The following is a 26,087-nucleotide window of genomic DNA, read 5'->3' as shown; positions in this document are numbered from 1 at the left end:
GGATTAAATTATTATCCATAATATATAAAATCCACGAAGAGATTTCTCTGGGATTGGGTTCTACCATTAACCATAAAAATATTACTAGGTTATTAGATAACCATAAATGTTCGATTTTTGATTTGGTGTGTCGCTTGTCAACAATAATCGATTCGAATCGATCAGTGTTCCGATCATTTTTAATTTTGACCATTTCGGACATTTTACAGTTTGGGACTACAATGCTAGAAGTGTACAATATTCTTCGTACAATGCTAGGATTGCCCAATTTCGGGCTTTGCTCGTAACATATACAAAAAATACTGGCTCTATTCTCGGAGGACATCCTGAAATTACCCAGAGGCAGTACGGCTGCGCATTAGCTGTTCAGATGGAAAAAGTCGACCTTATCAAATGCCCAGTTTTGTAATGCGCATGCGTATATTGAAAATATATAGGGAATTCTAGGGTAAAAATGGTTGTCAAGTTGTTAGGGAAATCTAGGGAAATTTTGACAAAAATTCTAGGGAATTAAAAAAAAATCATCTGGCAACCCTGTTTTTCGTTTACTCTGGTTTAACCTCACTTAACTAGATAGATCGAGAAATATTAAATTACTATTACTATTATTCAGTTTGAAAAATGCCTTCGGTAAAAATTTACTCTAAGGGTAGACCTTGAAAATGCCAATTTTTTTATGGACTTAGCCTGAAAAGTGGAAAAAAGCAGACATTTTACTGTTTTCTTTGGGGGAAACTGGTAAAAGTGCCCAAAAATCAAGAAATATTTGAAAAAAATCAAAAAATGTAATAGTAGCCAAAAAAAATTTACGTGAAAAGGATACAAAAGTATATAGAATGTCTTAATAAAATATAAGTAATTGAAACATAATAAATATAACTGATTTTTACAATCAAATTATGAAAAAATACGTAATATTGGTTAAAATATTTTTTTTGTCATATTTCAAAACAATATGGCGGACAGGCGCCGAGAGGTCAAATTTGACAGTGTTGCCAGTTTTAACCTTTTAAAGATTTAAAAATTTAATAAAAATTACTTACAAAACAGCTATAGATCGATGCAATTTGAGAGTCCAAAGCCAAATTCGTGGCTTTAAATGTAATAAAAGTTGCCACCAACATATTTATTTCCTCTGCCTGCAGTTTACTAGCTTCGAAAGAGGCCTTTTCTTTGTGAATATAGGTATTAAAGCCACACCTTAATTGTACTTAAATTTACTTTCGTAACACCTACACACCATTTAGTCTCACTTCACCTTTATTTAACGATAAACTGGGCAGATTGCAATTGGGCGCAGCGGTCTGAAAGGAGGAAGGCCTAACCCTTCGGTCCAAACCTAACTTACGGGTATTAGATTGAGAGAACCGCAGGAGGTATTTGACCGCTGAGCGCAATCACAACCCACCCGATAAACTAACTTCACTTTCACAAATTTGTATATGATGCAACAGACAACGCCCAAATCCAGGGCGCAGCACAAACAACCGACCTAACAAACTAAAAACTAACAATAAACTGTTTAAAAAATGCGTCAATGCATGCATCTACCAATTTTTCAAAAACAGTTGCCAAATTTAGAGGTTTGCATAAATATTCCAAATCAATGGTACGCTTAAATGGACAAAAATCGATGTTTTCATGTGAAATTATCTTTTGTCATTCACATGGCAACATGGTTTCCCGAAATCAGTGACAGTACATAACCATGAAATACATAAAATTTCATTCCAACCTTGAAAGTGTATTCTGGGAATCCCACAGAATTTATTTATTAAAATATAATCATAAATCACTATAATATTAATAAACTTGATGTAATCTAACCTAACGTAACGAAACCTAACCAGAACTAACCTGACCCTTGTAATAAAGCAGTCATTTTGTGTTAAAAATGCGTCAGAATAAGTAAAATGACATATTTAAGAATTGAAAAATTGTAATTTTCATAAGAAAACATATTTTATATAACTATGGCAACACTGTTAGGATTCTCCTTCTTGCGTTTATAAAACGGTTGTCATTCCTGTCGTTTCATGGTATATAATGGCGGAAAATGGCGGCGATTTTTAAAAATAAGACATATTTTAAATTGCAATTACATGAAAAGTAACGCCCGCCCCCAATAAAAAATTATTGTACAATTATCAGTAAGTGAAACAGAATTCATTGGTATAAATTTCATATCCGTAATCCGTCTACCCATTCAGTAAACTAGAACCATGCCTTCCTCTAAGGTAAAAGGTTGCGAAGTCGATTGGGGAAAAATAATGTGAAAATGAATTCTTTCCCAAAAGAATCTGAACGAGGGAAAGTGTGGATTAAAAATATAGGGTTAAAACAAGATCCAAACAAATACGCTGTTGTTTGTGAAGTAAGTTTTTCAAGTAAAATTAATTGAGTATTTGCATTTGATGCATTCTCTTTATAATATTTATATCATTAAAAAATATTGTATTCAATTTTTGAATGTTTAGGAACACTACTTCTGACATGTGGAAAAAAGTTAGACAAGATGGCAGCAGAAAATTAAAATGCAATGCTGTACCAACAATATTTAGAGAAGAAAGCGAAAGTATTTAATTATTTATATTGGTTTTTTGTTTATTCACTAATTTAACACCTATAGATATTTGTATAACAAGAGAGTGAAGTGCACCTTTTCCTCCCAAGAATAAAGTTTACTAGTTTACTACAGTAATCATTCAAGGGAGGAAAAGGCACTTCTCCCATGTTATACATTTTTCCACCTCCCTCAAATAAGTCATTTTTTCATTTTTAAAATATTTATATAACTGTTGATTGAATACATGAATCATAATTGAATACAGGAATTTGTGTATTCAATCAACAATAGAACTAACAAAATTTATTTAGAACTAAAACTAACAAGTAGGTACAGTATAACTATCAAATTATTAATGAAAAATTTTTAAATCAAAATAAAAATTTACTGTTTTTACCATTTTGCAACATCTATAAATAAAATTTAAAATGTATGGATACTTACCTAATAGAAAATAGAGTAATAGTATAGGGTGTCAATAAGTTATTTCATCTATGCTATGACATAGTATAACGTCAACATTACTTTTACTTTTACTCCCTAGGGATTAAAAGTACTTCGTTTCCCTAGGGAGAAAAAAATATGACTATGCTCCCTACAATGAGGCCAGGAAATGTATACTTTGGATAGAGGTAGGTGGGAAAATCTGTTTTATTCAGTTATTGTGATTTTTTCTTACAGACAATCGGTTTGTTCTAGCACGAGTTTCAAACGGTCTGAAAGCATTAGCGAATAGTGGACCAGCGCGAGTAGAGGGGATAGCACTCGCAACTGTATTATGTTCTCTCACTGACCAACTGTTTGCTGACTAGTTCGACTGTTTGCTAGAACAAACCTATTGTTCAAACAAAATGTCCTCTACGTCAGACTGATCAGAATTTTAAAAATGTGTCATATCAATCAAATCAAAAAATTTCAAAAATTGTTCCTGTAACCATTTTTAGTGGAAATAATAACAGTACTTATATTGGATCAGAGAGCCACCCAATTCATTGTTAAAGTATGATAAACTAAAAGTTAAACAATTAGGCATGCACTTCATATTATATTTAATGAAATATAACCCACTGGTACTCGTACAAACTTGACGGCAAGCAAATTCAACAAATTTTTCCTCATTTATTAGTTTTTCACTACCGTTAAGTTTGGAAACAAGCGCTGTTGCCAAATAAAAACATATACAGTCGGAAAAATGAAAGAATAGGGCTTTTCATCGATTGTCATTTGTTTCGAGCTTCTGTCATGTGTCACATAATATTAATATATCTATGTCATACGTCTGTGGTTTGTATTATTGTAGATACCAATAACGTATGTCGTAGATATATTTATATTATGTGACATATGACAGAAGCTCGAAACAAATGACTGTGAATGAAAAGCCCTATACCCATGAACGATCACATCAATCACATATTTTGTATTTGCTGTTGTTTTTTCATAAATAATAAATGAGAGAGATAGATTATTAATAATCTGAATAATATGTGATTGATGTGATCGTTCATGGGTATTCTTTCATTTTTTCGACGGTATGTATTTACCACAGCAACTACAGGTGACACTGCTTCTCTTTGTCTTTAAGAGTGTGAAACAAAGATAACTACAGTGGGAAAAATAAAGAATACCCATGAACGATCACATCGATCACTTATTTTGTGTTTCCTATCTTTTTCTATAACAAACGTTTATTATTTATAGAAAAAGACAACAAACATAAATTAAGTGATTGATGTGATCGTTCATGGGTATTCCTTCATTTTTCCAACTGTATCTGTAATATACGCTGAGCTCGTAGGTAGAGGGGATAATTAAAAAATCACGAGAGCCAGTCGTGACAAGTCTGTAAACCTTTACTGGAAATTGGACATAAATGTCAAAGTGAATAATTTAAAATTGAAATTAAAAACATTAATTAGAAAAAATATTAGTTGGTCAAAGCTGTGGTATATATTTTTATCTTAAGTATACTTACGGTTTAAATACTGAATTAAGTTTTTTTAATATTTTGTAATATCTAATTATAATTAGATATAAATCATCTAAGCGCCATCTACACGATAATTGTGAATGTATCTGAAGTAATAAATTAATATTTCATTAAGAGAACGTTAAAACAGTTAGCAAAATTTTTAAAAAATCGATTACAATTTAATTACTTTTTGCGTTGTAAATATTAAGCGATAAAATTAAATAATAAATTTAAAAATTACTGGTGAAAGTTAAATTAGTAATCCGCTAGGAGCGACACCAGCGAAGCTCAGAGCGTATAAGCGGTGGTATAAGTGGGTGCGTTTGGACAACCATAGCGGCTGACTGTCAGCAGAAATCGGCTGAGTGGTTGTATCCAGCTGTGATAGGGAAAGCTTAGTAAATCTCTCAGCGGTGACGTCTGACAGCTACTGCTGGCTCAGCTGTCCAGCCGCTGTGGTCATCCGAACGCACCCAGTGTCAGTCATGTTTTCCTATAGTATAAAAGGCTTAGGTAGAAGGTTATGTAAGATTTTTGTTTGTTTATTTTTTCTTCTTCTTTTGTGGCCTTGGAAGCTGTGCCCATTTAGCCAGCAACATTTCTTAAAATTAATGCCTAACTAAACCTACCATACAAGAAAACCATTACGAACCTAAACGACCAATCAAGGATACGGAAGGGAAAGTAAAGTTATTTAAAAAATAAACTGTTGTTAAAATATAAACTAAATAAATAAAATATAAATTGAAAACAATAATTTGACATTATAAATGTAACCTCCAATATTATGACAGACGTCAGTTACCATGACATCATATATTATACTCGTCACTAATTCTAGCCAATGAAATGCTTGCTGTAATAGGAATGGCATATCAAAAAAATCTGACTATTCTCTATAGGTATATTTTTTCAAATTTAGAATATGGCAACAAGGGGAAAGTTATGTGCATTCCTCATTGTTTGACTTTTCCTATATCTTTAGTATCAGGTCATCGTACAATACAAATACTTCCTGCAATGATTGGAAGTAATGCAGAACAAGAATTGAATTTGGAATCGCCGAGAAAAAGGATTGGTGTACAAAATAAGAAAGTATATAAAGGACAACAAACATCTTCCATAAGCGATCAAAATTGTATAACTGAAATTCAGGAAATAGATTCTGCTCCACCTTTAGGTATAAAAAATATTTTGACATTTTTTTTTATTTAATACACAATTTAATTTACCATCTGATCATGAAGCTATAAGTAAATGGTGTAGTCCAGAAAGCCACTGCGCATCCGCTAGGAAAAATATTCTAATTCGGATTTTTTGCACAATCTTACTCAAAAAGGACCCCTTTTAACAAATTTGCATGTTGCCAGGACCAAAAGTTGGTAAAAAATTTTTTAAACGTTTTTTTTTTGTTTTTTTCCTAAAATTATTTTTTTGCATGTAACAAATTTTTTTTAGGTTTTTTGGATCATTCCAAACAGAAAAGGTATTTAGTGACTTTTCTCTAAAGTTGATAGTTTTTGACATATAAGCGATTAAAAATTGAAAAATTGCGAAATTGGCCATTTTTAACCCTCAAAAACTATGTGAAAAACTGAAAATTTGAATGTTGCCAAGGTAGATAGGTATTCTTTAAACATCGATTGATGAAATATCGAAGAGTTTTTTGCAATACAATATCAAAAACCCCTTTGTTTTTTAATTGCCAATCAAGCGTGCGCGACACTATTTTCCGTATTAAATATAAATGAATAAATTCGTTATTTCGTAAACCGGTGACTTTAAGGAAAAATCCCAAAACAGGTCGGTTTTTATTTTTAAGTTATGATATTGTGGCATATATAGTATACTAGTGACGTCATCCATCTCGGCGTGATGACGTAAATGTTCTTCAATTCTCTATTCAGTAATATAAACAGTAATATAAACATGTACATAATTATTTATACAGGGTGTCCAAAAATTTTTTATTAAATTAAATCATTTGGCAAATTGACAAAAAAATTAAATTATTGGACACCCTGTATAAATAATTATGTAAATGTTTATATTACTGAATAGAGAATTGAAGAACCTTTCAAATGAGCTAGCACACGACCCCTATTCTCATTTAAAAAAATCATGGATTACGTCATTACGCCCAGATGGATGACGTCACTAGTATACCATATATGTCACAATATCATAACTTAAAAATAAAAATCGACCTGTTTCGGGATTTTCCCTTAAGTCGCCGGTTTACGAAATAACGAATTTATTCCTTTCATTTGCACCATACTGCATACACATGCAACAGTGGAAAATAGTGTCGCGCCCGCTTGATTAACAATTAAGAAACAAAGGAGTTTTGAATATGGTATTGCAAAAAACTCTTCGGGATTTCATCAATCGATGTTTAAAGAATATCTACCTACCTTGGTAACATTAAAATTTTCAGTTTTTCACATAGTTTTGGAGGGTTAAAAATGGCCGATTTCGCAATTTTTCAATTTTTAATCGCTTATATGTCAAAAACTATCAACTTTAGAGAAAAGTCACTAAAGACCTTTTCTGTTTGGAATGATCCAGAAAACCTAAAAAAAATTTGTTCCATGCAAAAAAAAATAATTTTAGGAAAAAAACAAAAAAAAACGTTTAAAAAATTTTTGATCAAGTTTTGGTCCTGGCAACATGCAAATTTGTTAAAAGGGGTCCTTTTTGAGTAAGATTGTGCAAAAAATCCGAATTAGAACATTTTTCCTAGCGGATGCGCAGTGGCTTTCTGGACTAGTGTGAATGTTGAACACATGAGGGAGAAGCTGCCATGTGGCAACTCTCCTGTATAATATATTTTATATTAGTTCACATAAATAGTTAATTTATTAAGTCTGTTGGCCATGGTTTCTTCAGTCACCTTTCAAATCCAGGAGGGGTATTTAGCAGTCTTGATTCGTTACTTGGATGATCCGTTGTCCATCAAGGAAGTTTCTTGTGATTATTCTAATTTCTTCCTCTACCAAGGATGTGGCAGAGTCATCTTGTATAGGGTTTTGTTCAAGTGTAAACACTTTTTTGCGCCAGTCCAGAGCTGTCTGCCAGCGCTGTCTTGAATAGAAAGGTGGTCTATTTTTCATGCCACTGGCATTCCAGTGAGACTGGCACCAGTTTCTGGATACATGTAAACGTTACTTTATTTTATGTAAATATTATTTTCATTCTAGAATCAAAGGGAGACTCTTTTAACAGGTAAATGACGCTATCATTCTTTTTGTTCTAGAAAAACTGTAAATAGTATTTAAGGCAACGATTGTGAATGAATGAGAAGTCTAATAAAGCCACGACGAGATACTGTATTAGAGTGTACGATTTGGAGGTATTTTTGATTAGATAAATTTTGTAAAGTACAATATAAATTAGATTTGATAATGTGTAGTATTTCCTAATAAATTAAATACTATTAAGTGTTTATTGTTCTTGTAAGTTAGTGTGGTAAATAAATAATATGAAGTAAGTCTGTGTATTTAAATTAATATAAGTGTTCTTATTTAAAAATAAATAAAGTCAATTCAAAATAAATATTAATGCCTAAAAATCAAATTAGTAAAGTCGCTCACATGTCACTAGCAAAGAAACTTGTCAGCTTTTTGTTTCCGGTTGATTTGGACAGGTTAAGAATTTAAAGTGGTAACACTACATGTTAAATCAATCATTTTAAATTGTTTACAGTTTTACTTACAGTAGGAGATGTAACATACTTTTGTTTACCAGTATGCAAAAATTAAAAAATCTTTCATAGATATTGATTCACCACTCAAGAACTAACAAATTGTGAAGAGCACAAATATGCCTGTACTTCGTTATCTGTCCAGGGCCGATATCAATTGATTGTCACAATATTGTACAGGTATAGAATAATTCATTTTATTACAATTAACAGTTTTTAGGTTTCCATACTTCTAAAGGAAAAACGGACCCTTATAGGCTCGCTATATACTTATACTATGGCCAAAAAGCGGTAGTGAGAATAGAAGACATAACATCAGAAGAAATAGAAATGAAAAAAAAAAGGTATTCGACAAGGGTGTATACTTTCACCAATATTATTTAATATAGAGGTACTTGGAAGACATATTAAGTAAGACAATGGATGAAATAAACATAGGCATTAGAATTAATGGCATGATCATAAATAACCTGAGATACGCTGATGATACAGTTCTTTTAGCCGAATCACATGAAAACCTACAGATACTGCTTACTTAATAAAGTGACTGCAGTAAGTGGAGAATATGGACTATCGCTTAACATAAGCTTTATTCCAGCAATGTTCCATTAATTTTATCTGTCTCTTCCACATTCACCAAAAAGAGGTGTTGAAATTTCTGATACATTTCCAGTGGATACATTACCAGCTATTCGTGGTGAATAATGAGTAATACAGACTTAAAAATTCATACAGACCTAGCAGTCATTACTTAGCTTTTGATTAAAATTGACAAATCTAAACGCACAAGTGGTCTATTACTTTTCTGTCCAAAAAACGTTTATATGTTTTTTGTCATTTTGAATTAAACACCTATAAGTTCGTTTATGCTTTATGTTCCTAGCTTGATTCTATTTTTGAAGTTATTAGGTGCGATTGGGAAAAATGTTGTGAGTTTTTTTATAAAACTAACAGTATGCACTATTGTGCACACAGACAATATAAAGTTAGTTGCTAAATCTTTCAAGTTACGTATCAGTGGAAATAAAGTGTGAACAAAATATATTGGTGTTTTTAGTAAATATATGTTTTATAATTTTTTAATTTGTGCTATTTTTTTAATGACATTTTTTGGAAAGTAGTAAGTATTAAAATTTAATTTAATATTTAAATAAATTACAAATAAACTGTTTGTTTTGAATCTATTTATTTCCTTGAAATAGTTGAAATCATATATACAGTAGACGCTCTCTTAACCAACCATGACGGGAGCTGCCCATAGGTCGGATAATCAAAAAGTTGGTTAAACCGAAAATCTTTAAAACCACCCTCAGAAAGACATTACATATGTAACTCTATTAAAAATATATATATTTTATGATCTATAAACAAAAAAGTAGTATGTACATATAGTCTGTCCGCTATAACTTTTCCCATGGGTCACAATTCATTTTCAAACAAATTAAGTCAAAATATAAAGTGAAACGAATGCCGATGTGTATATACATATGTAATTAACAATATCACTCACAAGACAAATTATGAAACTTGTATGACCTCTAATCTAAAAATAGTATCATCCAAAAAGGTGTAGGGTCGGTCGGTTAAGAGGGCGTCTACTGTAAGTATAACTTACATACATAAAAGTACACACACTATTTTTTAATCTATGTTTAAACACTGGTTATGTCACTAGTATTAAAAGAGGCACCTAAACACATTTTGCAAATTATCACAAAAACTAATCTTGTAAGTAACAGACCAGTTTAGCTCCAGCATCCTCATCTGATCTTCCCCCTTTTCTAGCAACAGTTTATGCCTGGGAGAATCCACCTGCAGAATAACTGATAAATGCTTATACTTTTCATTAACAATAACCATACTAACTCCTTCCACGCTATGTATTCTGCTTTACTATTTTGACCAGCTTCTTATCTTATTCCCAGTATCTTCCACACATCCGAACCTAAATGACTTAAAATCATACTCTCACCTTTTCTATAGAATTATCACAATACCGTTTTAGCTTTTTAAGAAGCAAATGATATTTTTACACAATCAGTATGAAACCAATTATTGCAAGCTCCACTGCAGCCCATCCATAATGAGACCAGAATTTTGTTTACAATGATTTGGTTCAGATTCATTTAGTTTCTGTTATGAATTAACGTCTTTTTTCTCCGAATCAATATTGCACTATCTATAGGCACTTCAGACTTTCTCAAAACAAGCAGTTCTAATAAAAGAACATAACATTAATTTAGGGCCGGTACTTTATGTCTCCGTTAACAGCCCGTTAGTTAACCGGGGTTTAATCGGGACAGAAATATATGCATAACATAGACATAAACGCAATTATACTTATTATTATATTCATAAATAATTATAATAATAATTATAATTGCTTTTATTACAACGCAAGAGGCCCTATGAGGTACTTGTCTGTCCCGATTAAACCCCGGTTAGCTAACCGAGGTTTAACCGGGACATAAAGTACCGGCCCTTAATCAAAATATAATTTTGCATTTTTTGCAATGTTTGTATATAACCTCAATCTTCTTTTTACAATGACACTAATGACAGTTATGTAAAATTTATATTTTTGTGTGCGACTAGGGCAAGCGAGATTTCAGTTTCTCCAGGACTTGTGTTATGGGAGAATTTGGACCAATCACGAGTCACAGATTTTCGATTTTTTGACACTTGACAGTTCGATTGTCAACTTTCGAAAATGAAAATAGATCCATTTACCACAATAAAACTAAATACAAATTTGTTTTTAATACTGTGTGTTTACCTCTTTAATTTTGTTAGTTTTATCCATTTTTATTTTGTTCTGTAGTATTCTGTACTTTTATTGATCTTGTAGGTTAATTGGATGATTTAGAAGTATTTACATGTACTTGTATTTATCAAAGTGCACTCTAAAAATGAATTCAAATTCAGAAGATGTAAGTGTAATTATATGTAGATAAATAATGATAATAATTTTAATACTATGAAAATGTAAAATAAAATACACCTTAAATATAAATACAAGTGTTTTAATTTATTACCAAAACAAATTTTAAATAGTAAATGAGGTAATTTTGTTATTATAGATCCAAACCAGTAAAAATTAGACAAGTTACAATCAAAGAAATAAAATGATTGGGATTTTTAAATTTTCTATAAAAAAATATAGTATGTATGTATTTTACCTTTCATTATAAGACTTTCCCAAACAGCACAGTACGTTTTGAGTACGTACAATTTTGGTACTGTACGTACATGATGTAAAATGTACGTTTTAAGTACGTACACTGGGGTACATACCAGTACGTACAGAAGAGTACGTACTAAGTACGTACTATTACGTCTAAGTATGTACCATGAGAAAGAAGAGCTATGTCAGGTTATGTTAACCTAACCTAATTTATTTGGTTAGGAACTTTCCTTCCACCTCGAGTGCTCGAGTACAGTTTTGATGTGATAATTCATTGCAAGACAGTTTCTTTAGATTTTTTTTTACTTATTTTTGGTGTTGGAGCTTAGTGTGGTTTCCTGTTATCTTATTGAGGTGAGTGTTTTTTAACTTATTATAGTCATACTGAAAAATGTATTTTGTGGGCGAGGAAGTTAGATAAATAAAATTAACACCTTGATGGACAGAGACGCTGTGCAGCGTCTTTTTTTAAAATTGTGTTGTGGCAGAACGCTGTGAAGCGTCCTTAACAAAATCTAATATCGTGGCAGAACGCTGTACCGCGTTATAATTATAATATAAATACATGGTAACACGTAAGCCACTGTCATAGAATACCTATCTATACCTTCCAATCTGTTACCCGTCTGGTAAATTCCACCTCTCTATTTCACCCCACCCATTTAAAGTATCTAACCGGCTAAGTCACACGCGAAGCTGTACAGCGTCGCCAGTTATATTGAAGTATGCGGTGTGTGTTGTACTGTGCCGCAGATAGTAAAACACGTGGTTAGGTTAGGTTGAATACGAGTTTTACTCGAAAAATGTAAGTAAAAAATAAATTTATTTAGTGTGATATTTTTGTGCCTAATATTTTATGTTATTATAGTAGGATGTATAATTTAAAATATATTATTTTGCTTTCAGATGGCGGACCGTGACCCGTATAAGAGAGAACAGCAGCGGTTGATTCAGCTGTATGACGATATTACGTCGGATGAAGAGAACTCAGATGCTGCTTATGAGGGAGAGTTCAGCTCAGATGAAAACTATGTACCCAGTGAGTCGTCTGCCTCGCAGTCAGATGAAAGTGAAGACTCTGATTTAAACGAACTCCCCGAGCTCTCCAATGTAGAGACGTCTAATAATACTCTTCACAATCCCCAGCAATATAATCTGCCAGAGGAAAGTGAAGTAGAAGAGCCCGACGCATTGGACCAGGATTCCCAGAAAATTATTCAGAAATCTCAAGACAGTATACCCCTACAAGCACTGCAGAATCAAAATTCTGATTCTTCAGATGACATAGATACAGAATGGGAGTTTACAACTGCAGATATACCAGATTTCAACTTTGATGAATCCACTAATCGTCTGAAAATTAATTTAAATGCAGAAGATAGTCCAAAAGATGTTTTTGAATACCTATTTACCGATGACATAATGAGCTATTTGGTGGAATGTACCAACAATTATGGAGAAGATTTAACAAGATCTAATAGACCCAAAACAAGGAATGCTCGAGATAATAGTTTTAGACCTGTGACTATCGACGAAATGAAGAAATTTTTGGCACTGTGTTTATTGCAGGGTCAAATTACAACTTCAAACATGCGCAGGTTGTTTTCATATGGAGATGTATTGTACTTTCATCCAATTTTTAGTTACATTATGTCAGGAAGAAGGTTTGAAAAAATATTGAGAACTTTAAATTGCTCTTCGAGAACCGCAAAACATAAAGAAAAGATTCAAGCATTCTTAGACATGCTTATAGCCAAATTCCACAATGCTTATGGACCGTCTAAAGAGTTGTCTTTAGATGAATCCCTCTTACATTTTCGTGGCAGGCTTGGATTTAGAGTTTACCTCAAAAATAAAAAGGCACGTTACGGCATTAAGTTTTATGAACTGACAACCTCCGATGGGTATCTTTTAAATACTGAAATGTATAGTGGGGATATTCAAAACGCTTCCGATGTGGGAACTACAAAAGTAGAAGCTATAGTTATGAGGTTGATGAAGCCTTACCTCATGAAAGGACACGAACTGTTTATGGACAACTTTTATAATAGTTCTATATTATCTGAAAAGTTATTAAGCTTAAAAACTCATACTAATGGAACTCTCCGGTCAAATCGCAGGAATAACCCCAAGGAACTTATAAAGAAAAAACTCAAGAAGGGTGAACATTTCTGGATGCGTAAAAAGAATGTCTACGTTTCCAAATGGCGTGATAAGCGCGATGTTCTTGTTATCACCACAAGAAATCACCCACGATTGATACAAGTGAAAAACAGATATGGCCATGAGAAAATAAAACCTGAAGAAGTTGATGTTTATAATCGTCATATGTCAGGCATCGACAGGTGTGATCAGATGACCTCAACTTATTCAACGCCAAGGAAAACGATACGTTGGTATAAGAAGGTAATTTTCCATTTATTAGATGTAACTGTATGGAACTCTTTCTACTTATACCGAAAATATTGTAAAAATAATTCCAAGACGTACAGATATTTAGAGTTCCGTGACAGTCTCATTAAATCCTATTTGAAGTTACCACCAGGTTTAGAAGCAAAGAATTTAGTTCGTCGAGAAAAACATGATAACAGGTTACCGGAAAATTCAAACTACGAGCCTGAATGTTTCACAAATGAAACAAACTTAGCAAATCATTGGCCTGAAAGAAATCCAGGCATTCCAAGTGCAAAATCGAATAAGAAAAAAGTGTTTTTGAAGTGTAGACTGTGTGCCAAAAAAGGTCAACGGAAAGAATCAGGATATAGATGTAAAGGATGTCCCCAGAAGCCTCCGTTATGTCCAGACTGTTTTGAAGAGTGGCACGAAATAACAAAAAATCAAGAATAATTTTTTAGATATCTTTGTATAAGTTAGCTTTATGCGTAAACTATGTTGATATAAATTAATATTTTTGACTTCTGAATACGTTTTAAGAATCATTATGTCTTTTTGGTTTCTTTAAATAAATATTGCTTTATTTAAATACGTTTTCTTAATGAAAAATATTTCGCTGATAGACGTCGAGTCACTGCATGTATTAGGTTGAAAACGACAATAGGCACAACGCTGTATGACGTCGAACGCATATCAGCGTTCCGCCAAGATAGACTTAATACTAGTCTTATATTGTGGCAGAACGCTGATAAGCGTTAAAACTTAAACAATATTTTCTGTAAAATTTTAATACTTGGAGTAAAATTTCAGGTCGCCCTAGTTATATTTCATCCTTTTGAATAATAATATCGACAAAAAGGGCACTGTACAAATTGACCATTTTTGAAAAACTTAGGTGTCCGTCAAGGTGTTAAATAAAAAATAAGTATATTTAAAACAAAACCATTTGGCAAACTTTAAGAGTCATAAGTTTTGCTTGTTTTTGTACTTCAAATATGAATTTTTTTTCATATTGGTGAATAAAAAGGTAATTTTAACAATTAATTCATCATTTAGGTATCTATTTTAAATTTTAGACATGTCATCAAATAGTAAACATTACAAAAATGCTACAAAGCAATTGAAACGATTTAAGGAAATGAATGTGCAAAAAATATCTAGTTTTAATATTTCAGTGAAAAGTGAAATAGGTACTAGTTTAGATAATAAAACTATGGATATGACAGACACTAATGATAATTCAATGGATGTTTTTGAAAATTTAGAACATCATCCATTATCACACTCTCTTTCAGACACACTCTGTTTTGAATATGAGAATATATTATTAGAAGATGAAAAATGTATTAGTGATACTATGGAGGATACTACATATATTAAAAGTCTTACCAGTAGCTTATCAGAATGGTGCTGTAAACATAATATTACACATGTGGCTATTAATGACCTGTTAAATATTTTAAAACCATATCATCCTGAATTACCCCGAGATGCTAGAACTCTGTTACACACTCCAAGGAAAACTATTCTACAACCAATAAACTCAGGTCACTATATTCATTTTGGATTGAGAAATTGTTTGCAAAAACTACTTTCTCAGTATTCTGGAGAAGAGTGTCTTGATACTGTAGAAATTTTAATTAATATAAGTAGATGGTCTTCCACTTTCAAAAAGTTCATCCAGTCAAGTGTATCCAATTTTATGCAGTTTATATCCGAAACAGGGGCCAGTTGATATAGTTGGTATATATCACGGTTATGAGAAACCCAAAAATTCTAATTTATTTTTAGAAAAATTTGTAGAAGATGCCATAGAAATAATTAATAATGGTATGAAATATGAAAGTAGAACTTATTTTATTAAAATTAAAGGTTTTATTTGTGATGCTCCTGCTAAAGCATACATTACATGTACTAAAGGTCATTCTGGTTACATGTCTTGCAGTAAATGTGACATTGAAGGGGTTTACACTAATAGGATTTGTTTTCCTGACACGAAGAATTTTCATTTGCGCACTGCATAAATTTGACTGTATTTAAACTACATTTGACTGTAATTAAATGCATTATGTAACAAAGATATGTACTATACAGTTAACTATAATTTATTGGGCTTAAAATAAAGCATTTAATCGTACTAGAGGGACATCAGTCTTAAAACAGATTTTTTTAAATTAATGTAAAAAAACAACCCACTTCTAAATTTCTAAATATTTAGAGCAGTTGCAAAAATGAATTGATTTTCGGAGACACACAAGGCAGACATACATTTAGCAGTATTATTTATTTATATGGGTGTATTTCCATGGGTTAATTAATGCTTCAGTTGATGATGGTTGGGATAAAATATTCTTTATCAAAAGTATCCAGTTTTATAATTTGATATTCTTTCTTTATAGAAGCTGCAATAAAAAGTCAAAAATGTAGTGATAAGAAGGTGGCGGAGCAAGAAATTGGACGATGGTTGAGGAGAGCCGGGGATCGCTTAAAAACTTTCAAGGAAAAGGAATCAGAATAAAAATTGAATTTATTTTTTTTTAAATAATAAAGATATATTCACCTATATTTACTTTTATTTACATAAATCATCATAAGTGTGTATAGTATGTACATAATATTATGTATATACAGTGATGAGCGCGCTAATAACCGGCAACATAGCACAAAAGATGGAAAACATATTAAATTGTGAGATAAAAAGAAATAAAACTAGTAGAGTTGTTAAAATTAGCGATAGTAACATATAAATTGATATATTATATTGATTGTTTCCCACCTTTAGACGTATCAGAGGAGTATGTCAACTAAAACTGTCACTGTGACAGTGGCATTTCTCAAAATCGTCCGATACGTCTAAAGGTGGGAAACAATCTATATAATGTCAATCTACAAGTTACTATCGCTAAATTTAACACCTTCACTAAGTTAATCTCTTTTTATTTCACAACTTAATATGTTTTCCATCTTTTGCGTTATTTTGTCGGTTATTAGTGCGCTCATCACTGTATAGTATGTACTACGTACATACCTTCAATATGTATCTACTAGGTATGTACCTTCAGTACGTACTAGGTACGTACCGTCAGTACGTACTAGGTACGTACCGTCAGTACGTATTAGGTACGTACCTTCAGTATGTACTAGGTACGTACCATAATTTGGAAAATGTACGTCTTATGTACGTATTAAGTACGTACTTCGTACAGCAAAGTACGTACATTGTACGTACTTTATGTCCCATCAGTACGTACTTAGTATGTCTTATGTACGTACTTGTGCTTACTGGGAATTTTCTATGCTGGAGTCACACAAAATAATAAGGTAAATACTTTTGAATGTTCTATAATTTCTTTATACAAAAACAACCAATGTCATCTTGTTCTTATGGTATTCACTACAGTACATAGTACATCTACTTATAACTTATACAATACTTTTGCTTATATAATTAAAATATATAAAACTATAATGTAATCAAAAGTGCCTTGATACTTGATACTTTTAAATACATAATGCATATACAATTTTATTTTAAATAATATATAATCACACACATTACCCATTAAACGTACACACATTTAAAAAATAGCCAGAAAAAGCCTAAAATGAAATAAACACATAAGTACCATTCTAAATTCTTTACCCAAATCCAAATTAATTGTTAAGCTGAATTTATAGTTTGACGGACTGTAGAGGAAGACGCACTGGAAAAAGATCAACATAGAAGTTTGTGTACTCTTGATTATAAAGCTTGTCACGCACGGGGAGCTATACTGTATACAAGAATCTACAGGTCGAGCAAGTCTCGTAAATTTCACGATTGCGAGCCACGCTTCACGCAACCGTGTTTGCGTACTTGTGTTTCGAGTTGCGTGGTCGTGCGGAGTTATATTTACGCGCAATCGTACTTGAGACGCTGTGTCAGGTGAGGTGTTTGAAAATTTGTGAACTTGATTGCTTGATTCTGTAGTGTGAAGGTGGTTAAACTTTTGTTTTATTTTTTTTTTGTTTTGTGTTTTTTGAAGATAACACAGAAAATACAAGAGGGCAGCATACTTTGCAAAAAAACTGTTACAATTTGAAATCAACAATTTGTTAAGTTGTTGTCTTGCAGGTAAAAAAAGTGACTTTTTAAAAAAATTATATCTTGGAAACTAAAAATTATTTTTATTTATAATTGAAACATGTAAAAGTATAGTACTCTCAAAAAAATTTTAGCCAAAATATTCATTTTTGTAGAGTTGACTGCAATTTTTCGACAACAGCCCTTTTTTGCGGTGAGCAGCATAACAAGTCCAGTCTCATCTGAAATCAAAGTTTCTTGTAGTTTATACCTCTGGCTAGTGAATGAACAAAGGATTTTTTATTAGATGAGGTCATTTTTGTTTTATAAAAAAAAACTACTTTAAAAACGAGAAAAATTGGGGTCAAAAATGTGTTTAAACTTATGTAAAATCTTCAAATTTCATTTTTTTAAGTCCTTCGTTCATATTCTAGCCAGAGGTATAAACTACAAGAAACTTTTTGATTTCAGATGAGACTGGACTTAGTTATGCTGCCAACGCAAAAAAACTTAAACTCTACAAAAATGAATATTTTTGGCTGAAACTTTTTTTGAGACTACCTTAAGTACTATACTTTTACATGTTCCAATTATAAATAAAAATAAATTTTAGTTTTCGAGATATAATTTTTTTAAAAAGTCACTTTTTTTACCCACAAGACCTATGTAACCCCTTAAAAAAATGTTTGGAAGAATATGTTTGATGGCCAAGATGCATACATATATTTAGAAGGAAAGTTCCTGATTTCTGTAGTATAATACATAATACCGAAGAGGAAGTAGCCCTAAGCGCCGGACTCCACTTGCGATTTGTAGTTGTGAAGATTGAACACATTCTTTCAAATAGAAGTCAATCCATGATTATTTAGTCACAAATGGATTGACTTGTATTTGAAACAATGTGTTCAATCTTCCTGATTACAAATCGCAAGTGGAGTGCGGCGGTAATAACACCAAAATATTCCATAGAAGGTACACAGACATTGAAAAATTCCTGGAATATCCCCGAAAACATGTTCCCTGAACATCTCAGGAAAATCCTGTGTCAGCATTTTAAACATTACCTGAATGTCTTATTGGAACATTCCATGAATGTCCACGAATGTTCTCTGGACATTCAAAATATATTTTGTAGACATTCCCTGGATATACCAGAAATACAGTGATGAGCGCTCTAATAACCGGCAAAATAGCACAAAAGATGTATTAAGTAGTGAGATAAAAAGACATGAAACTAGTCGAGCTGGGAAATTTAGCGATATTAACTTATACATTTAGATTGTATTGATTGTGTACCACAGTCAGACGAGTTTGGAAACTACCACTGTCACAGTGACAGTTTTAGTTGACATACTCCTCCGATATGTGTAAAGGTGGGATCAATATAACGTAAATTTAAAGGTTAATTTCGCTAAATTTCCCAGCTCGACTAGTTTCATTTCTTTTTATCTCACAACTAAATATGTTGCCCATATTTTGCCGGTTATTAGGGCACTCATCACTGTACATCCTTGCTGATGTGACAATACCTCCTATCTGTTTTTTCATGAGTTTTGTATGAGAGATGGAAAAACATGTTTTAAGGTCACCTCCTGTGTTCATATGTAAGTTTTGACTTGTTTTGTAGTTCATAGATAGTTTAATTTACTACAAAACAAGTCAAAAAATATCATATGAAAACGGGAGGTGACCCTAAGACAAGTTTTTAGTCTCTCTTACAAAACTCATGAAAAAACAGATAGGATGTATTATTACATCACTGACGATATGTGGCCATACCAAATAATACATCCTTGATAAATATAAACATTTTTATTGAACAAAATCTTTTCATACATTTTTTTAATGCAATTTACTGATATTCCTAAATATTTCAAAAAAATGTGTCACATTTGCTTTGTAAACCTTTCTTTTGCCTTTCGTAGCCACATATTCCGTTTCCTTCCTGGTTTTTTGTAGACCACTTCTCTCAGCTGATTCTAAAAAAAAAATAAAATAAATGGTAATTTTTCTATCCTTTACAATTAACAATCAGAAGAAATATTATTTACAGATAATGATATGCATAATAATAATAGGTTTGTTCTAGCATCAGTTTGAAACCATCAGCGAATAGTGGACCAGCGCGAGTAGAGGGGATCGCACTGGTGACTGTATTATGTTCTTTTACTGACCAACTGTTTGCTGATGGTTTTTGACTAGTTTGACTGTTTGCTAGAACAAACCTAATAATAATGAATATTTTGTATTTTGACAATGACATCTGATGTGGAAGTCAAAACATTAATAAAATTATTTTTTCAAGTTAACTTTCACATGCGCGTCTTAAAATTGTACTTTTAATACTTATATCATAAATAACTATTAAAACTATCTTAAGAGGAAACAGTATCGATCAACAGGTAGCGAAAATGTGTTCCAAGATTGCGGCTGTAATTTTGAATATTTTTTCGAGATATTTGGCACACATATTCGTAATATAATAAAGAATGGCGGTACAGAGCCCAATTTGAAAAATATATTAATATGTGGAAATTACTCTGTAATTAAATACAATATAAAAAAACGAGCTTGTACCGCCATTAAGAAGAACAAAAAAATACACTTTCTTCAAATACAACTTTTTTATCCGATTTTGTGTTATTTTGGAACTACTAAAATTTTTTATTTCATTAGTAGTTCCAAAATTACACAAAATCTAGGCATCGGATAAAAAAGTTTATTTGAAGAAAGTGTATTTTTTTGTTCTTCTTAATGGCGGTACAGGCTCGTTTTTTAAATATTGTATAATTACAGAGTAATTTCCACATATTAATATATTTTTCAAATTGGGCTCTGTACCGCCATTCTTTATTATTTTACGAATACGTGTGCCAAATGCCTCGAAAAAATATTCAAAATTACAGTGACAATCTTGGAACACGTTTTGGCTACCTGTTTATCGCTACTGTATTACCTTAAAACATTGTAATTTGCTAAACCAGTATATTTTACTCTACTACTACTCTACTAGCTACCTCATTTTCCACTGTTTCTAAAGACTTGTTTACATGGGTAGAGTTTTGAGGAGAGTAGAGTAGCGGTAGTACTCTACCAAAAATGGCTTGATACCATTCACATGAGGAGAGTACAAGTATAGTACTGATGCTAGTATAGTGAAACCGATTTTTGTATTTTTAAACACTCTTGATTATAAGTGCACCTTAAATTCTTAATTTTTTGCTTAAGCTCGTTTACTCCAAAGCCCCCTTTGCCATTCTTTCGAAGATTTCATCCTCCGCAGCTTGCTGCAAACTTTTATTTCTGTAGTATACACTACCTAAATTCCATAAACACTGGTATTCGCCGTATTATAGCTCTACAAGTTTTAAAGTTTCATCTTCGGTGAACTTCATTTTCACTATTTACACAAAACACAATTCCAGCCAGAATGACAGCGCCCCCATGTACTCTCCTACCTACTCTATTCTGCCATAATTGAGCGTGTTCCATGGGTAGAGTGTGCAGCCGAGTAGACATTTTGGTAGTAGTGGTGGTCATAGAGTAGTTACTTTGCCATAGGTTGCTAGTCACTCTACTTTAACTCCAACTACACTCTACCAGCTATTCTACTGTGCTGAGCATTTTTACAGGTAGAGTTACTCTACTCTATCAAGTACTTGCATCATTACTCTACCCGTGTAAACAAGTCTTAAATCTACTGAATGAAAATCTACTTAATCTTAATCTACTCTTAATGAAAAATGTCTAAAATCATTTACCCACCTAGTATTATTGTAGAATTTAAGACAGTCCAGTGCCTTATAAATAATTTCAATATGAATATTTTTCCCTTTAATTCTCCTTTGATACCACTCCATTTTAGATTTTGGGGAACTTATTTCATTGTGTTTATAGCCCATATTTATTGAAGGAACCCAATCTGGAGATTGTTATTATCGATTAAGTCGGCTGGTTTTCCTATAAGATTAAAATGTTAACATCTTCAAAAATCGTTACTGTTGTAATTGTAACTTACCATATATAAAATGATTACAGCAGACAGGACAGGAAAATTTTCATTTCGCTAGTAAAACCTGTACATTGTATTGCATTTAACCATTGTTGTCTCTCAGATACCTTATTTAGTTCAGTTTAAAAGTGAACTTTATCTTGACTTTATCACAATTACTTTGCATTTCACACTTCAAAACACAATACCAATGAAGCATATTATCTTTCTAAATTAATACTTCCAGAGAAAATGTTAAATTAATCTTTGTACAACACAAAATTACAAAGAAATACAACTAAAATTATCTAAAACTCATTAAGAACAGATAGAATAAGATTTATCTTTTACACCCAGTAGCCATATTGACATATATTATTATGAATCAGTAGAAACCAAGTAGAAAGGATTATATTTAAATTTGGTAAATATAACTCCGCACGACCACGCAACTCGAAACACAAGTACGCAAACACGGTTGCGTGAAGCGTGGCTCGCAATCGTGAAATTTACGAGACTTGCTCGACCTGTAGATTCTTCCCACATAACAATGATGTTCGCATCATGTTCTAAGCATATCCTACCAACATTCGTCGAAGTATATCCTTTTTAGTATATGCATAGTACAAGCATAGCATGTACCATAAAAAACATTCTAAATTTCATGTTCTTTGCATGTGCCTCAAAGAATATTCTTGCACCGAATATACTGAGCACATTCGGGTACGTAGTATCTCGGAATGTTCGTAAAAGTTTATTCTTAGAATATACCTTAATCGAATATTCTTAGTATATGCGTAAGTATATGCAAAAGTATATACTTAACACATACCTACTTGTATATACTTTTAAAATATCTAAAAATAATATACTGTATGTACGTACCTATAGGAAGAAGAATAATGTGAGCCTATAGATTATCAACTTCGCGTTAAGAATAATTAATAAAATTTATGTATTTTAGTAGGTACTACTGAACTATCTAATTCATTTTTTTTAAACCGTTTTAATTGTATGGTAAAAAGTTTAAAACTTAATTCTATTGTGAAGAAAAATGAGAAATTCTCGTTTCGTTTTCAGTTGAAATGAATATACCATTTTGATTCGAGTTTATACCATAAGTAAAATAATTTTCGGGAATCCGGAAACGGCCATTCATTGTCATTCTGACCCTTGCATTGCATTTTATACCTGCACAAGGGAAGGGGGTAGGTAACAAAAGAGCAAAATATGAAAATAGTTTCCAGTGCATTTATGTCTACGCTGTTAGGAAGGACCAAGTATTTCTAGCTACAAGGACTAAAACATTTTTAAGAACATAAAAAGCAGTTTGAAAATAATAAATTCATATTGGTACTTCAATATTTCCTAAATACCTAGTAAGTAAAAGTATGTATAATGTATAGGGTAGGTGGGGGCAAAGGTACGCACGGGGCAAAGGTACGCACTTACATTTTTCAGTAACTTCTTATATGTTGGCGACAGCATCTTGTTGCATATGTGTGTACTACTCAGTAGCATTGGATGAGAAACTTTGGCGCAATCAGGGCGAACACAACAACAAAAATAAGGTGAAAATGATTTTTGTACCTTTTGATCTAATTTTTCTTATAAATTGATTGAGTCCAATTCTTAATCTTTCAAACTCAGATTATTATTGGTTAGGCATGTTGAAAGTTTATTGTTAGAAGACTTCTTCCACATGACAGTTTGAAGTTCACATGTGCATAGTTTGATATTGAGGTTAGATATATTATTGGTTGCCGGATGGGGCAAAAGTACTCCCACAAAATGCACACAAACGGGGCAAACGTCCGCAGTGCGTACCTTTGCCCCCAGTGAGGTAGACTTGGCAAATGCATGTTTCAAGTCAATCTTCAAAATGAATATCAAGTTGAGCTTGATAATCTATCAGCTACTTTTATCTTAATCGCAAAATGTCCCAAATCCGCAAAAGTACGCACATGCGTACTTTTGCCCCATTGAGTGGGGCAAAGGTACGCATTTACATTTTTTTTTTCAAAAAGTTATCAACACTACAAAAATGATATTGAAGAATTTCCACTTGCCTAATATGATTACAAAATGTATCAATTTCACTTTCATCTATACTCCGTGCCAATTCAAGCATTAGGAGATTCACTAGAGATGAAAATTTAGAAAATGCGTACCTTTGCCCCCACCTACCCTATAGATACCTATAAATTTTAGTAATTTACATACATATAATATATTTGGCTATTATATAATTACATAAGCAGCATTTTTATTTTGATGTGCACATAATAACTAAATATATTACTTATATTTTATATATAGGCTACTTACCCATATAATATTTATTATACATAGGAACCTATATAACTAACTAAAGTTTATATATTTTATACTTACTTTTCACGTAATATTGTGGAATGTAATAACTACATTCTCATATGCAATTAGAATATGTAAACATAATATATTAGTAGAACCAAAGAATACTAACACACCCTGTGGGTGTGTTACTATTCTTTGGTAGAACCTATAGGATGAGATTGGGTGATGTTGAAAACATACTTCTGAGAAATACAGCGCATCCTTGGAATATTCTTCCCATATACTAAAAATATGTGCGATAGTACATTCTAAGTATATACATAGAAGGTATATAGCACTTTCTTGGAATATTCTTCCCATATACTAAAAATATGTGCGATAGTACATTCTAAGTATATAACTAGAAGGTATATAGCACTTCCTTGGAATATTCTTCCCATATACTAAAATATGTGCGATAGTACATTCTAAGTATATAAATAGAAGGTTTATAGCACCTCCTTAGAATCTTCTAAAAAGTATGTTCTTGGTATATACTGAAAAGAAGTGCGGTAGTACATTCTAAGTATATACATAGAACGTTTAAGTACTGTAATGTAGTATATACTCAGTATATGCTCTGCACATTCGCAATAGTAATTACGCATATTCTAAGTATATACTTTTTCTGAAAAGTATGTTCTATGAATCTACTAAGAACATGAAATTGTTATGTGGGTTGTATACTGTATCATATCACTCACTATAGTAAATGAGTGAGACTGCACGCACGTAACCATTTGTTCCTAGTTAGGAATTGCTGTAGTGAGCGATATGATGCTATAGTAATGATGAGTGAATCTGCATGCATGGAACCATTAGTTCGTAACTAATTAGGTTCCTAGTTAGGAATCGTTATAGTGAGCGATATGATATAATATATTATAGTATAGCTCCCCATGCGTGGCAAGCTTTATAAACAAGAGTACACAAACTTATATGATGATCTTTTTTCAGTGTCTATGTCTACAGTCCGTCAAACTATAAATCCAGCTTAATAAATAATTTGGATTTTGGTAAAGAATGTTAGAATAATACTTATATTGTGTTTATTTCATTTTAGGTTTTTTCCTGTCCATTTTTTAACTGTGTGCACATTTCAACAGTTTAATGGGTAATGTGTATGATTATATACTTAAAGTAAAATTGTATAGGTATGTATTTAAAAGTATAAACACACTTTTGGTTACATTATAGTTTTATATATTTTATTTATATAAGCAAAAGTATTGTGTATTGTATAAGTAGCTACGAAGGTTCGACCTATTCTGTAAAAAGGGGCCAAGTGTATTACTTATTGTTGTTGAGACAGCCTCATAATTTTTGGTGCCAAGTAACATTTTGTTTTAAACTGGTTGTGTAAAAGGGAGCTAAAGTTCCACTTAGTAAAAATATAAAAATGTTACTTGGCCTCTTCCCAAACAGCACAGTACGTTTTGAGTACGTACAATTTTGGTACTGTACGTACAGAAGAGTACGTACTAAGTACGTACTATTACGTCTAAATATGTACCATGAGAAAGAAGAGCTAAGGCATATTTATTATGTCAGGTTATGTTAACCCAGTGATATGGGAGGGAGATTTTGGTTGAGTTTTCTTTATTCATTCGAGCGTTATAATTACACGACGGGAACCCACACGACGGCATACTATTGTCACTATAAAATCACTGCAAAAATAAGTTCAAAACAATTTATAAAATATATTTTTTAAGTTCACAACTAAACCAAACAACAAGAGCTGTCAATAGTGTCAATGAGACGCACAACATGGCCGAAGTGATCCCATCTACCACACCACATGTCATATCCCCTCCCTCCCATATCACTGTGTTAACCTAACCTAATTTATTTGG

General features: G+C 32.0%; 1 protein-coding gene and 3 long non-coding RNA genes across 4 annotated transcripts; 2 read left to right on the top strand and 2 right to left on the bottom strand.

Annotated features, from left to right (window-relative positions):
* Window positions 1-1,042: 1,042 nt before the first annotated feature.
* LOC126888140 (uncharacterized) lies at window positions 1,043-2,023 on the bottom strand. The gene is made up of 2 exons (XR_007699419.1): window positions 1,409-2,023; window positions 1,043-1,339 (listed from the first exon to the last, which is right to left on the bottom strand). It is a non-coding gene; the product is annotated as an uncharacterized LOC126888140 (long non-coding RNA).
* A 3,068-nt stretch (window positions 2,024-5,091) lies between these two features.
* On the top strand, window positions 5,092-8,028 carry LOC126888134 (uncharacterized). The gene is made up of 2 exons (XM_050656143.1): window positions 5,092-5,718; window positions 7,795-8,028. The coding sequence occupies exons 1-2, from the start codon at window positions 5,388-5,390 to the stop codon at window positions 7,803-7,805; spliced, it is 342 nt and encodes a 113-aa protein (XP_050512100.1). The 5' UTR covers window positions 5,092-5,387; the 3' UTR covers window positions 7,806-8,028.
* Window positions 8,029-14,729: 6,701 nt separating this feature from the next.
* LOC126888139 (uncharacterized) lies at window positions 14,730-16,382 on the top strand. The gene is made up of 2 exons (XR_007699418.1): window positions 14,730-14,846; window positions 16,219-16,382. It is a non-coding gene; the product is annotated as an uncharacterized LOC126888139 (long non-coding RNA).
* Window positions 16,383-19,204: 2,822 nt separating this feature from the next.
* LOC126888137 (uncharacterized) lies at window positions 19,205-23,261 on the bottom strand. The gene is made up of 3 exons (XR_007699416.1): window positions 21,901-23,261; window positions 21,648-21,842; window positions 19,205-19,861 (listed from the first exon to the last, which is right to left on the bottom strand). It is a non-coding gene; the product is annotated as an uncharacterized LOC126888137 (long non-coding RNA).
* Between the last annotated feature and the right edge of the window lie 2,826 nt (window positions 23,262-26,087).

This window comes from Diabrotica virgifera, chromosome 7 (assembly GCF_917563875.1).
Source record: "Diabrotica virgifera virgifera chromosome 7, PGI_DIABVI_V3a".
Lineage (NCBI taxonomy): Eukaryota > Metazoa > Arthropoda > Insecta > Coleoptera > Chrysomelidae > Diabrotica > Diabrotica virgifera.
Note: the sequence above shows the minus strand (reverse complement) of the source record. Positions and strands in the feature narration are given on the sequence as shown.